Source organism: Rana temporaria, chromosome 13 (genome assembly GCF_905171775.1).
Source record: "Rana temporaria chromosome 13, aRanTem1.1, whole genome shotgun sequence".
Classification (NCBI taxonomy): domain Eukaryota; kingdom Metazoa; phylum Chordata; class Amphibia; order Anura; family Ranidae; genus Rana; species Rana temporaria.
This window is the reverse complement of record NC_053501.1, coordinates 37334195-37349109: the sequence shown is the minus strand read 5'-3', so window position 1 is coordinate 37349109 and position 14915 is coordinate 37334195. Positions and strand designations below refer to the sequence as shown.

Here is a 14915-nt window from a genome sequence, read left to right as displayed (position 1 = left end):
AAACCTGGAAGTTGATTGGTTTCTATGCAGAGTTGCACCCGATTTTGCACCGCTTGATTTTAGTAAATAACCCTCGTGGTGTGCAGCTGATTGGCAGAGCACTATCAATGCAAGTGTACAAAAAGGCAGAATAAGATGCAAGTTAGATTTGCCTCCTTGGCTTCCTTCAAAAAGATAAGCAGCTTTAAATATCAAGTCCTCTGTAACGCTCATGTAGCCTGGCACCCTTCCAGCCCTAAGCTCTCCCTCTGAAGCATGCTGGCAAGTTGGAAAATACCTACAGACTTCTATAAGCCTGGCTTCTTCAATCAGCATGCTGTAGAGTGGAGCTCAGGGACTGGAAGCATTCCAGGCATTGGATACGCTGCAAATAAATTTTTATAGCGGGTTATTAATAAAAAAAATACAATGGGGCACTGCAGGCCTGAAGTCTCTGTTTATAGTCCAACTATGGAATCATTCCAATAAAGTGCCAACAGAGACTTGGGTGGGATCACTGTCTCTAGTGTGGCCTGATGCCACCATACTGGTTACACGTTTGATGAAGAACCCTTGCTAAGACCACTCAGAAAGCTGCTTCAACTCTACTTTATCTCAATGGTTTGGTAAGCTTGTTACCTGTTCAGCCTTTTCAAGCTGGCTGTTTCCTAAAGCTTCCTTCAGTGTTTCAATTTCTTTAGTCAATGCCTTGAGAGCAACAAAAACAAGACAAATGGGAGACAAGACCACAACACTATGGTACACAGAACAAAACTGCATGCATGAAAGGTTTACATCCAGTAACATGAGAATGTATGAAGACCTATTATAAAACAATCTTATAATATTCCAATTGCACACCTTCCTGGAGAGCCAATGAAAAAGGGTGCTGAAGCGATCACTAGCAGGGAACTGGAGAAGTAATCATGTGAACATATTCGCCAGCACACCAAGGATCGTTTTAAAAGAACGTCCAAAAAGGTTTTAATGCAAGGAAACGATCACAAAAAAGCAAAGTTTCGAGGTCGCGCAGGGCCTCTTCGTCAGGCAAGTGATGACTGACGAAGAGGCCCTGCGCAACCTCGAAACGTTGCTTTTTTGTGATCGTTTCCTTGCATTAAAACCTTTTTGGACGTTCTTTTAAAACGATCCTTGGTGTGCTGGCGAATATGTTCACACTAACAAAACAAAACTGACAGCAATCCAGTCCCATAATGCTCATATGCCCCGTACACACGATCGGTTTTCCCGTTGGAAAAAGTCAGATGAGAGCTTTTGGTCATGAATCCAGACCGTGCGTTTGCTCCATCTGACTTTTTCCAACGGACAAGCTGCCGGAAAAGGATAGAGAGCAGGTTCTCCATTTTCCCGACGGAAAAAAATCCTAGCGGAAAAAAAAAAGTTAGTCTGTATTGAATTCCGACGGGGGAAAAAAAAACATGCATGCTCAAACAATTCGACGTATACTCGGAAGCATTGAACTTCTTTTTCTCGCCTCGTCGTACGTCACTGCGTTCTTAACGCTTGTAAGTTCAGAGAACTTGTGCGGCCGTGTGTATGCAAGCCAAGCTTCGATGGTTTTTCAGTCGGGAATTCTGCTCAACTTTTTTCCGACAGGAAATCCGGTCGTGTGTACGGGGCTTTAGCAGTTAATGTTGTTGCATTTTACAAGGACTAAATGGTGATAAGCAAATTGATTTGGCACTCAATATTTATGATCCATGCATTACGCATTAGACACAAAACAAATACTTAAAGCGGGGGTTCACCCCCAAAAAAAATTTTTTAACATTACATTCAGCCGAGTTGTCAGAATGACAAATTGGCTGTTCTTTTTAATTTTATCCCCGTACATACCGTATTTTCACCGCCGCTTCCGGGTTTATCTTTTGCTGGACTGGGCGTTCCTAATTGGTTGACATGCTTCCGACCGGCGCATACAGCGCGCCACGAGTTGCCGAAAGAAGCCGGACTGCGAGTCGGCTCTATACGGCGCCTGCACACCGACGTTCGGCTTCTTTCGGCAACTCGTGACGCGCTGTATGCGACGGTCGGAAGCCTGTCGATCAATTAGGAACGCCCAGTCCCGCAGAAGACATACCCGGAAGCGGCGGTGAAAATACGGTATGTACGGGGATAAAATAAAAAAAAACAGCCGATTGTCATTCTGACAACTCGGCTGAATGTAATGTTCAAAAAAATTTTTTTGGGGTGAACCCCCGCTTTAAGGCGGCTGCAATTAGAGAAGTGTGGGTTACTTGGATACATTTTATTTAGCTGTTGTCCCTAATAGCACCATAGGGTTTATAAAAGAAGCTACACACTGCTGTGTGCCATGACTTATTTAGAAACAAATCCATGTGATCACCATATCTGTGTTAACATGGTGTTCAATGGCTTTGTTTATCTGAAAAGCCATTGGATGGCAACTGCAGGGCGATACATTTTAGCAGAGGCAATTTGAAAGTTTTTGTATCAAAATGTAAAATGTGCATCTCCTGGGCGAACGTTATGGTAATCTTGTGTAAAAACACTTATGATTAGACTACTAATACTTTAGACAAATAAATATAAAAAATGTAATTGGAGCAAAGCCTTCCCTTTTAAAAAAAATAAAAAAAATAAAAGAAATGGTCTAATGGAAAAAGTAAAACATTTCACACTGTTAGGCCCCTTTCACACATGCGGATCCGTTTTTAGACATCCGATTTCTCAGCGGGGATCGCCCCGTTGATCCCCGCTGACCAGGCGGACGACTAGTCCGTCAATGTACACTGTGCAGAAACTGAGGTGTCAGATTTCCGCGTTCCTCTATGAGGGATCGGATGAAAACGGACCGTTTTCATTCGATCGACGGATCAAAAATGGGGTTTGCAACCGTCAGACTTTTGCGTAGCGGATGTCAGCGGACATGCATTCTACTTAAAGCGGTGGTTCCCCCTTAAAACAAATGTCTAACAATACATTCGGAAGACTGCTTACACTGCGGGTAGGCTGGCTTTTTTTTTTCGTACATACCTCGATATCGCCGTTTCATCCCTCGATTTCCAGGTATGAGTCTTGTGGCGGTGGGCGTTCCTAGTTGATTGACGTTCCTGCGACCGACGCATACTTGACGTCACGACTTTCCGAAAGAAGCCCAACGTCGCTGCGCAGGCGCCGTATAGAGCAGACTCTATACGGCGCCTGCGCAATGACGTTCGGCTTCTGTCGGAAAGTCGTGACGCGCAGTATGCGCCGGTCGGAGGAACGTCAATCAACTAGGTCCAGCAAGACTCATACCCGGAAGCCGAGGGATGAAACGGCGATATGATCGAGGTATGTACGGAAAAAAAAGAAAAAGCCAGCCTACCCGCAGTGTAAGCAGTCTTCCGAATGTATTGTTAGAAATTTGTTTTAGGGGGAACCACCCCTTTAAAACGTGTATATATAAATAAAAGTCAGGGGCCTTTGCCACATTGGCAGTAAACCATACTGAAAATGTCCTAGGCAAGCTTCATTCTCACACCAAATCTGTCCCAATAAAACATAACACCACCCCCCTAGCAGATATGCTTATATTGTACCTTGCTTGAGGAATGCTAGCATGCGATACATGAATATTATTGAATGCTCACAATTACAAACAGCCTTTACCAAATTTCTGTTCAATGGTAATAAACTGGAAGAATTAATATTACAAGTAGGTACCTGTACAGTATTTCCCTCTTTATCAGCCCGTAACTCCTCTGCGTGAAGCAGATCTTCTACAGACCTGATTTTGCCATCCTTTTCATGGATACTAAAACAGAAAAGGTTAATGTTAAATTTAGCAAGTTTTTTCTTTTCTTAAATAGATTCAATTTAGTTTTACTTCCTCTTTTTCCCCCCGCAAACGAAAAGCATAATGGGCTAGTATGCATTGCACTTCCCTGCAATCGAAGCCTGCGCTGTCCCTGCTGGTGGCCACATCCATCTTCGTCCCTCTTCCTTCCGGGGCAGCGGACTCCGGCTCTGTGACTGCCCGGAGTTGCGTGAAGTCCCTACCGCACATGCGCGCAGGAGCCGTCAGTCACGGCACTTGCTAGTGAAAAACGGCCGAAAAGGCGGTTCTTCACAGCGCATCCCTCGATGACATTGGCGCACAACAAGGTAAATATCTCCTATACGGCACATGTTTAGGAGATATTTGAAGGAACCTATAGGTAAGCCTAATCAACTTTCCTACAGGTACAACTTCCGCATTGGGGGTAAACAACCACTTTAAAGGTCATTTAAAGCCAACGTTTTTGTGTGCAGTTTTGGATAGAGTAGCGATGGGTTAGAACCACTATCAATTTTTTATTGTGTATGTGTCCTGTTGTTGAGATTCACTCTGTTTTGTGTAGAACTCTCACAGAGACAGACGAAAATCTAAATATAATGGTTGTCACTGGAACAAGAATGAAAGAGAAATGCTTCGAACACCCGCTCCTGGGTCAACTGTCTAAAGGGGGGATTTTCCTACACTAATCATAATTTCTATTACTTCCTATGGTATCTCTGGAACAGAAAGTGAAAGGAAATATTAACAGGACACAAAAAAAAAGTCTGACAGGTGTCTATATTTTTTAAACTAAGCATAAAAAAAGTTTTAGTGCCCATTCACACCTAGGCGTATATACGCCCGAAGAGCGACGCCGCAGCAGCCCCTGATACGCTGGAGGGGTGATTTTACATTGTCGGCTATGGAGATGGTTCACATCTCCACACCGAACGCCTGAAGCTCAAAACAAGTCCCCGACCCTTTTTTTCGGGCGGTTTCGGGCGTTCGGCCGTAGCCGACAATGTAGATCACCCCTTCTGTGTAGGTTACCGCTGCGTATTTTACTGCGTATTGTCGCGGCAAATCGCCGCAATTCACAGTAAAATACGCCGCGTTGTAGTGTGAATGCAGGCTTAGCCTTAACCTCTTTGCATTAAGCAAATATGCGGCTTTGCCTTGGCAGCCCGAGCAGCTGCATATTTGCGTGCAATAACGCCGATAGTGCTGTGCCGAGAGCACACACCTGGCTCACTCCCGGCACAGTGACCGATGGCTCACAGAACGTTTTTCCAATAATGCGAAAGCCAATCACATTGGTCATGTGGCCATAAGACCTCACCTTGTGGCATAGCAAAGCCCTAAAAGGCCAGCGGCAGCCGGTGCCAAGGGGTTCAAGATGAACTCCAGTCTGGGCAAAAAAAAAAAAAGTCACCAGCTAGGCAAAAAAAATGAGCTACAAATACTGTAGTGGCTGACTTAATATAAAAGGACACTTTACCTGTCCAGGGATGCAGTGATGTCGGCACCCCGAGCCAATTCTTCAATCGGCTTTGGGTGCAGGCGCTGGCATCTTCACTAAAGAAAACACCGTGAGCGTTTTTTTCACAACGGGGTGTTCAGGTCTTTACTAGGGAAACTAAAAACGGCACATCCCGCTTAAAAGAACAGAGCTCTGTCCTGTCATCCTCTTTGCCGATCAGCGTGTCCCGGCCATTGCCTGGGATCCGCCGATTGGGGTGTGCTGTGAATAATCACAGCGTGGCGGACATGTGTGCACCCTACCCAGAAGAGCTGGATCATGTATTAAGATACGTAACCCAGAGCAGTAGAGCCGCTCTCCTGCCATACTTCTACATGAAGCGGTCTGCAAGCGATTAAATAATACATTTATAAACTGCTGACTAACATTCTTGGTTGAGCATTTCTTTCGGACTTAAATTAGCCTGGTCCGAGATCCCATACTCAGCAATTTATACTGAAGACGACTGACACTTACACATTCTTTAGATCTTCTACAACAGATGACAGGGCTACCTAAAAAAGGAAAAAATACAAACAGTTATTACAAAGGTATAAAATAACCAGCACATGCTTGACGTGCGGCTGAGGGGCCTACAACTTCTTCAAATGAAACCATTACCTGGTCATTATGCTGAGCCTTTAGATTCTGCACATCCATTCTTAAAGATGCATTATCATCTCTCAGCAACTAAAACATAAAAAATGTATTAATAAAATGAATGCCAACACTACCAAACTAGTATGCCTTAGCAGCCCACCTACAGATACTTGAACATAAGGTTCAGGTAATGCATGAGTCTGACATACAAGAGGTTTTAAGACACGCCTGCTGCTACAGTATGAGCTTGGATAAACACAAAGGCACCAATAAACAGCATCTAAACCCAAGAACAAAATATATACAGTAAAACCTTGGATTGCGAGCATAATTCGTTCCGGAAGCATGCTTGTAATCCAAAGCACTTGTATATCAAAGCGAATTTCCCCAAAAGAAACAATGGAAACTGATGATTCGTTCCACAACCATTTATTCATAAGTCCTTCATTTTATAGTACATTTAAAAAGATTATAGCAATGCGATTTGGTTGTGTAACCATAAAATGTCCATCTACAAATGGCAGCCTCCACAAGGGGATTAGAAGCTAAAGCAAACAGGAGCTACAGAGTATAAAAAGAGAATAGAGGAGCCTCAATGCAATACAAGTGTAGCAATATGGTTACATTTAATGACGGTACAACATTTAGCAGCTCGTATGCATCCGGGGGGAAAGCTGTCCACATAGACGTCCTCCGCACCGCTGGTTCACACAGCGGTCAGTCAGCAATCGTGACCGGAAAGACTACCCTGCAGTAAAGCGATCTGAAAGCGAGGCTTGAAGTGTTAGTGGAGCGCAGCGCGGAAGTGACGACGTCAATGGAGGTGAGGGGAATGGTCTATGTGGACAGCTTTACCCCGGGTGCCCGCATACTTAGATGTGCCCATTTTAATCATAAACCATGAGAGTTTCTAAATGTTGTACCTTCATTAAATCTAACTATATTGCTACACTTAGAGGTGCTTCTCTTCTCTTTTATACTCAGCTGTGACATGACGCTACTCTTATATCAAGACATCGCTAGTATATCAAATCAAAATTTAGTTAAATGTTGCTTGTCATGCAAAATGCTCTCAAACATATACACTGTATATGTATATATTATATTGCAGCCTACCAGTCATTAGATGTGGTGCCTGCTTTTTTTTTTCTTTTAAGACTTTTTTCCCCTTTTATCTCACTTGGCAGCATTGTCACCTCAGGACAAGACCATAGAACTCCCCCCACAACATTTGGGAGAAGTGTTCTGTAGTCCACAGAGATGGCTAGGAATGATTCTAATTGGCAACAGTCAGCACAGGGCAGATGAAATAATAAACACGCAAAGCTTTTTTTTTTTTTAACAATATATATGATAAAATGCTTTCAATAGTATGGTTAACCACTTAAGGACCCCTTCACGCCGATATACGTCGGCAAAATGGCACGATTGGGTGCATCCACGTACCTGTACGTGGCCCTTTAAGCCCAGCCGTGGGGTCACGTGCACGCGACACGGTCCAAAGCTCCGTGACCGTGCCCGTGGGACCCGATCGCCGCCGGTGTCCCGCAATCGGTCCTGCGGAGCTGAAGAACCGGGAGAGGTGTGTGTAAACACATCTTCCCGTGGCAGTTTTATTGATCGTGTGTTCCCTGATATAGGGAAACACAATCGATGACGTCACACGTCATGCCCCCCCCTACAGTTAGAAACACATATGAGGTCACACTTAACACCTTTCAGCGCCCCCTAGTGGTTAACTCCCAAACTGCATTTGTCATTTTCACAGTAAACAATGCATTTTTAAAGCATTTTTTGGTCCCAAAAATGTGTGAAATTTGTCCGATGTGTCCGCCATAATGTCGCGGTGACAAAAAAAAATCACTGATCTCCACCATTAGTAGTAAAAAAAAAAAATTATTAATAAAAATGCAATAAAACTATCTCCTATTTTAAAAACGCCTTAAATTTTGCGCAAACCAATTGATAAACCCTTATTGGGATTTTTTTTACCAAAAATAGTTCGAAGAATACGTATCTGCCTAAACTGAGAATTTTTTTTTTTTTATATATATATATATTTTTGGGGATATTTATTATAGCAAAAAAGTAAAAAAATATTGTTGTTTTTTTTTCAAAATTGTCGCTCTATTTTTGTTTAGAGCGCAAAAAATAACAACCGCAGAGGTGATCAAATACCACCAAAAGAAAGCTCCATTTGTGGGAAAAAAAGGACGCCATTTTGTTTGGGAGCCACATCGCACGACCGCGCAATTGTCAGTTAAAGCGACGCAGTGCCGAATCGCAAAAACTGGCCGGGTCCTTTACCTGCATTTTGGTCTGGGTCTTAAGTGGTTAATGTGATAATTTTCTTTGAGTAAGTGGCAGTGCTTATCGTTTTTAAAGTATTGTGCAACAATTTGACGGTAAATTAGGAGAAATTTCCTTTTTGACCACCCGGCTATTCCAATACACCCGGCTGAAAATAAATCCTTGAGGATATTCTACTACCTTTCTAGGCATTGCTATGGGTATGAACAGTGTGCTTTCAGCTCAATATTAAATGATCAAGAAAAGTTCTAAACTTTACCCTCAATTCTTCTTCTCTGTTTGCAACCTGTATCAGTCCACTCTCCAATAGTTCCTCGATCGTTTTGATCTTCTCATCTTTCTCTTGAATACTAAAAAAAAACAAAAAAAAAGCAACAAAGCCTTTTTGAAAACATTTTTTGTACAAGATGAATCCTCTGCATTTTTGCTCTAGTGGCACACGTGGAAAGACTGGGACTAAAATGCGATTTATAGAGCACTCAAGCCCTAAGTAAAATGGAATACTAATCAGTTCCTGCTCATGTACAATGCGATGAAAAGTTGGGATCTAGTCAGTTTTCCTCTCCTAATGTGGTACAGATCATTAAAGAACTCCATTATCTGAGAGTGAGGAGAGAGATCTCAAGTCCTGAAACCCAGCTTTAAGGTGCAAGTCTCAAAGTTCTTGTCTCTGCGTACAGCTGGACATCTAAAAAAAGGAACGGCAACAAAAACACCATACAGTTGGTGAATGAGAGCGTGTAAAAAGAAAAGAAAAAAAGGAGGGCGCACCGACCTACTGCATTACCATTTAAAGTGGATGTCCGCTGAAAAAAAAATATTAAAAGTCAGCAGCTACAAAAACTGCAGCTGCTGACTTTTAATATCAGCACACTTACTGTCGAGTCCAGCGCCGTCCGCAGCAGAGGACGAGCGATCACTCTGCTGCCCCCCAGCCATCCAGTTCTACAGCGGCAGGTCGGCTCTGCTGGGCGAGAGCACGTAGCTATACGTCACGTCGCCCAGCAGCCTATAGGGGCGCCCCCCCGACTCCCGTGCCCGGCGGGCACGATTACCGCCGGGCACACGCGACCGCTCGTTACAGAGCGAGGACCGGGAGCTGTGTGTGTAAACACACAGCTCCCGGTCCTGTCAGGGAGAGAAATGCTGATCTTCTGTTCATACAATGTATGAACAAAAGATCAGTCATTTCCCCATGTCAGTCCACCCCCCCTACAGTTAGAACACACCCAGGGAACACACTTAACCCCTTCCCTGCCCCCTAGTGTTAGCCCCTTCACTGCCAGTGGCATTTTTATAGTAATCCAATGCATGTTTATAGCACTGATCGCTATAAAAAATGCCAATGGTCCCAAAAATGTGTCAAAAGTGTCCGAAGTGTCCGCCATAATGTCGCAGTACCGGAAAAAAAAAAACGCTGATTGCCGCCATTACTAGTAAAAAAAAAAAAAATATTAATAAAAGTGCCATAAAAATACCCCCTATTTTGTAAACACTATAACGTTTGCGCAAACCAATCAATAAACGCTTATTGCGATTTTTTTTTTACGAAAAATATGTAGAAGAATACGTATCGGCCTAAACTGAGGAAAACATTTTTTTTATATATTTTTGGGGGATATTTATTACAGCAAAAAGTTACTGTGATCCCAGTGTTGGAGAGGGGCAGGGGAGGATCAAGAAGGGACCTGTGCAGGCGGTCAACAACAACCTGCTTGGGCTATAAAGAAAGGAAGAATGCATCTAAAACAGTTGATGTAGCAGATATGGAGGCACCACTAGGAGTACATGCTTAGGCAAAAAGAAAGCTCAACATGCTCGATATTGCTTCCTATGGTTCTGTAAACTGGGACTTCAAATACATTTGCTGTTGTACAATTGCTTCATTTACTTCACAAATTCACAAGTGAATTTAGCAACCCCAATAAACACCAACAATTACCTATTCTCCATCTGTCCAAGTAATTCTTTGTTGGCCTAAAAACAAACACACAAAAATGATAAATTCTTAATAATTTCAATTATGTCAGAGGCCACAAAAAACACTGAAGGATATAAATATATATTTTTTTACCTGATCCAGTAACTGTTCCTGCAGTTTCTGTACTTGTACCTGCAATTCATTATTTAGACTTTGTAGCGCCTGAAAAAAAAAAAAGATGATTACTAAAAAAAAAAAAAAAACTAATTAAAAGGGTCAATTAAAACTAATTAAAGGGTCAATCCAATAAAATGTTACAAGTGATATCTGGAGTCACCCATGGGCTGTTTAATTTTCTTGGAGGCTTCAAAAGCGAGATCTGTATGCAACAACTGCCACTCATCATTAAAGGTATATTAAAGTCTTTTTTTTTTTAACTTTAAAAATAACAAACATGGTATACTAACCTCCTCTGTGCAGTTGGTTTTGCACAAAGCAGCCACAATCCTCCTTTTCTCGGCTCCCTTGTCATCGTTCCTGGCCTCTCCCTCCTGCCGAGTGCCCCCACTGCAAACAGCTTGCTATGGGGGCACCTGAGCCGAGCCACTGCTCGAAGTCCATTCAGACACGGAGCCGCGGCTCGGTTTCAGCCCTGCCCCTCTCTCCCCTCATTGGCTCATCAATTATGATTCACGGCAACGGGAGCCAGAGGGGCCCTGGCTGTTTCTCAGGGAGAGGGAAAGTCCTGGATGGCCAAGGATTTTGAATCTGCCTAGGTAAACATGATTCTTTAAATAAAAATAAATAAGATTTCCCTTTTAATGTTTGTTGGTTGACTCATTACCTTGTTCAAGGTATTATGAGAATTAATGGGGGGGGCAAACATATGTCTGTACCACTTCTGCGATTTTACTGGCAATCCTAGCAATATTATGTGATGGGTTTAATATAATCATACTGGATTTAGTGAAATAGCCCTTACCATGACATTTCATATAAGAGGAACGCTTGTGCATAATTTTACACCGGACATCATAAAGGGAATGTGTATACTCGCTATGCGCTGCTAATTGGCATTAACACAATGTGGTGGAAATGTCGATTTTTCTTCTAAATGACCATTTGCTTTAATACAAAAGATGCAGTAAAATTATTTAGCTTGGTTTGTTTGTTTAAGTACCTTGTGCTCCTCAAGGTTGGTGGCGACTTTGCCAAGCTGAGCCTCGAGTCTCTCCTCCATTGCTCGAATTTTTTCATCTTTTTCAGTAACACTAAAAAGGAAAAACAATTGTATCATTTAAGGGCAAATAAAAGTAAAAAAGTTACATATTCAAAACAGCAATTCATAACACTCTACAGTGCATACAAATATAAAAGTAATCAGGTTTAAAGTGGATGTAATTTTTTTTTTTTGATGTCACAATGTAGAGTATAAGATTTCCTATCATCTGTGCCCAGTCTTGCCACACAGAGTTAATCCAGCTCTGAGCAATCCTCTTTTATTGTTAATTTTCACTGAACAGACTTCCAGATAAAACCCTGTCTAAATAAAAAGTCCATTCCTCTCTCCTTGCTTTGAGTGACAGGATATTTACATATCTAGCTTGGACATGTTTATCATATGTTATGTTAATCATAATATGAGGATCACCACAGTATAAAAAGTGAGAAATCCACCCCTCCCCGACATAACACATAATGGTAATATACAATGAACTGTGGAGCACCTCATATTATGATAAACATAACATATGATAAACATGTCCAAGCTAGATATGTAAATAACCTGTCACTCAAAGCAAGGAGAGAGGAAAGGACTATTTAGACAGGTTTTTATCTGGAAGTCTGTTCATTTTCACTGAACAATAAAGGAGGATTGCTCATAGCTGGATTAACTCTGTGTGGCAAGACTGGGCACAGATGATAGGAAATCTTATACTCTACATTGCGACATAAAAAAAAATCCCACACACACGGAGTAATGGGCGGTCATAAGCAAAGAATTGCTATTACAAGCTACTTGTGCATCTCACACCATAGTATGCCATGTGTTCCATATGTTTTTCATTGGAGTATATGGGGGGGGAGAAAGGACAGTAATGGCTACAATATATAGTAAGTAAAGCTGAGAGACGGGTACTCAAATTTTACACACACACACACACACACACATCAAATGCTTTATTTACCTTCTTTCTAACTGTCCGAGAGTTTGGGAAGCAACTTCCTAAATAAAGAAAAATATTTAAATAAAAAATTACAATAAAAAAAAAAAGAACATGCTTGCAAATGTAAAAATAAGCTACATTTACAAGCTTTCATAAAGGTAGAGTTTGGGGTTTACAACAATGTTTGTCTTTTGTGATATTACAACTAAAAAGAAAAAAAAAACATTTTAAATTAAAACTAACTCCAGTGACAGAATTGCTTACCAAAGCGTTTCAAATGGTGATAAGCAAGAAATGTTATATCTGGTGCTACTCTCTAACTCATAGTTAGGATCAGGGCCGATCCGCCCTATGGGCTCACTATGCAAGTCGCTTAGGGCCCCGCAAAGCTGTGGAGGGCCCCCCAAATTACTAGAGGCCCCGCCTGGTGAGAAGTAATTTTCGGCCCCTCGCCCCGCTTCTTAACTCGCTGGCTGCATGGGAGAAGAGGTAAGAAGTCAGCACCCCCGCTTCTCACTTTAATGTAAGATGTCATTTCCGACAGCAGAACACCCCCGCTTCTCAACTTTAATGTGACATGTCATTTTCGGCAGCCCCCCCGCTTCTCAACTTTAATGTGACATGTCATTTTCGGCAGCCCCCCCCGCTTCTCAACTTTAATGTGACATGTCATTTTCGGCAGCCCCCCCCGCTTCTCAACTTTAATGTGACATGTCATTTTCGGCAGCCCCCCCGCTTCTCAACTTTAATGCGACATGTCATTTTGCTTAGGGCCCCAGGGAGGTCAGGATCGGCACTGATTAGGATAATTTGGCATCCTGGCAGCACAGACACCACAACTCTTCTCTGTTACAACTGTGTCTGCATAAGGAAAGGAGAAGGTACTTACTGCCCGAAAAGTGTTTGAAGATGAATTCCAGGCAATGCACATTTTTACACCTTGGACCAATAGGACTATGCATATACCAGTGGCATTGTTATGGGGGGGGCGGAAGCCCGAACTGGGCGACACCGGGGGCCGCCGCTACACACTGTATTTGCTTGCACTTGCAGAGCCTGCAGTGGCGCCGGGCACCCAGTCGTGCGGGGGAGACTTCCTATAACACTCCCCAGCCAGGTTAAGCTGTCCCTTCGGGATCTCCAATATCTGCCGAGACAGCCGGAGTTGGTAGAAGCTTCATTTGTGGGGGGTACAATATCGCACAACCGAGCAATTGTCAGTTAAAAATGGCCTGGTCATGAAGGGGGGGGGGGCAAACCTTCCAGAGCTGAAGCGGTTGAGGTGACAGTCATACCTCCATAGTTGATGCTACAATACAATACAATACAATACAATACAATACACCACCCCTCACCTGTTCACTCCTTACTGCATGAATTTTTTGTAGTTCAGATTTCAAAGATATGTTTTCTCTTTGTAGTGTCTGCAAAAGAGCCACACACAGTTATAAAAAGGACAAGGTTTTAATATTTTTAAACACATATGACAGTATCCAGGTCAAAGTAAATAAATTTGCTAACAAGCAATAATGGATTGGAAAAATTCAAATTACAGTGCATCCGGAAAGTATTCACAGCGCTTCACTTTTCCCACATTTTTTTATGTTACAGCCTTATTCCAAAATGGATTCAATTATTTTCCTTAAAATTCTACAAGCAATACCCAAATAATGACAATGTGAAAGAAGTTTGTTTGAATTTCTTGCAAATTTATAAAAAATAAAAAAGCAATAAAATCCCATGTACATAAGTATTCACAGGCTTTGCTCAATACTTGAAGCACCTTGGGCACCAATTACAGCCTCAAGTCCATTACTGTCAAAAGAATTTGAGTTTGTTTTTTACAGGGAGGGCAAATTACAGCCTCAAGTCTATTACTGTCAAAAGAATTTAAGTTAGTTTTTAACAGGGAGGGCATCTACCACTAAATAACAAAAAAACAGCATCATAAAAAAAATAAAAAAAGTACGCATATGAAGCCTTTAAAACAAGAGTTTTTTCTTTTAAATATTTTTTAGCTATACTGTGTATGTGGAAGTGATTAACTTATAATAAAGTTATCATCAGAATCGGTTAATAAATGAAAAAACCTTGTTTCTATTTAGACCTCTTGCACACTGCAGCTTGAAAAAGCCCAGTACAGCTTTTTTTTTTACCCAAGCTAAAATACAACCCATTAACTGTAACGAGCCTATGCACACAGGCACGTAAACAAGCGCCGTGTATTCTTCAGTAAAAGGAAGAAATAGAAAAATCGGCTTTTTTGGACAGCAATTTACGCCTCATGCGCACAAATGCTCATTTATACAGTAAAACCTTAGATGGCAAACATATTTCATTCTGGAAACATGCTTGTAATCCAAAGCACTTGTATATCAAAGCAAATTTTCCCATAAGAAATAATGGAAAATCAAAATGATTCATTCCACAATCATTTATTCATAGGTCCTTCAGTTTATAGTCCATATATAAAAAAAAATAGCAATGTGATAAGTTCTGTAACCATAAAAATGTCCATCCACAAATGGAAGCAAAATCCAGCAGGAGCTACAGAGTGTTAAAGAGAAGAGATGAGCCTCAAAGTGTAGTAGTATGGTTACATTTAATGAAGGTACAACATTTAGCAACTCACAT

At 41.8% G+C, this 14915-nt stretch overlaps 1 protein-coding gene across 7 annotated transcripts in view; it reads right to left on the bottom strand.

The window, feature by feature from the left end:
- KTN1 (kinectin 1) overlaps positions 1 to 14915 on the bottom strand; it is a 168060-nt gene that overhangs the window by 51505 nt on the left and 101640 nt on the right. For 5 of the 7 annotated variants that reach the window (XM_040333963.1, XM_040333966.1, XM_040333967.1 and 2 more), the window contains exons 18-27: positions 13637 to 13705; positions 12303 to 12340; positions 11294 to 11384; positions 10267 to 10335; positions 10135 to 10169; positions 8452 to 8542; positions 5904 to 5972; positions 5760 to 5797; positions 3670 to 3760; positions 619 to 687 (exon numbers count right to left, since the gene is read on the bottom strand). In XM_040333963.1, coding sequence (XP_040189897.1) covers positions 619 to 687; positions 3670 to 3760; positions 5760 to 5797; positions 5904 to 5972; positions 8452 to 8542; positions 10135 to 10169; positions 10267 to 10335; positions 11294 to 11384; positions 12303 to 12340; positions 13637 to 13705 — 660 coding nt within the window. The remainder of the gene's footprint in view (positions 1 to 618; positions 688 to 3669; positions 3761 to 5759; positions 5798 to 5903; positions 5973 to 8451; positions 8543 to 10134; positions 10170 to 10266; positions 10336 to 11293; positions 11385 to 12302; positions 12341 to 13636; positions 13706 to 14915) is intronic. The other 2 variants (XM_040333965.1, XM_040333969.1) reach the window with 1 other exon arrangement.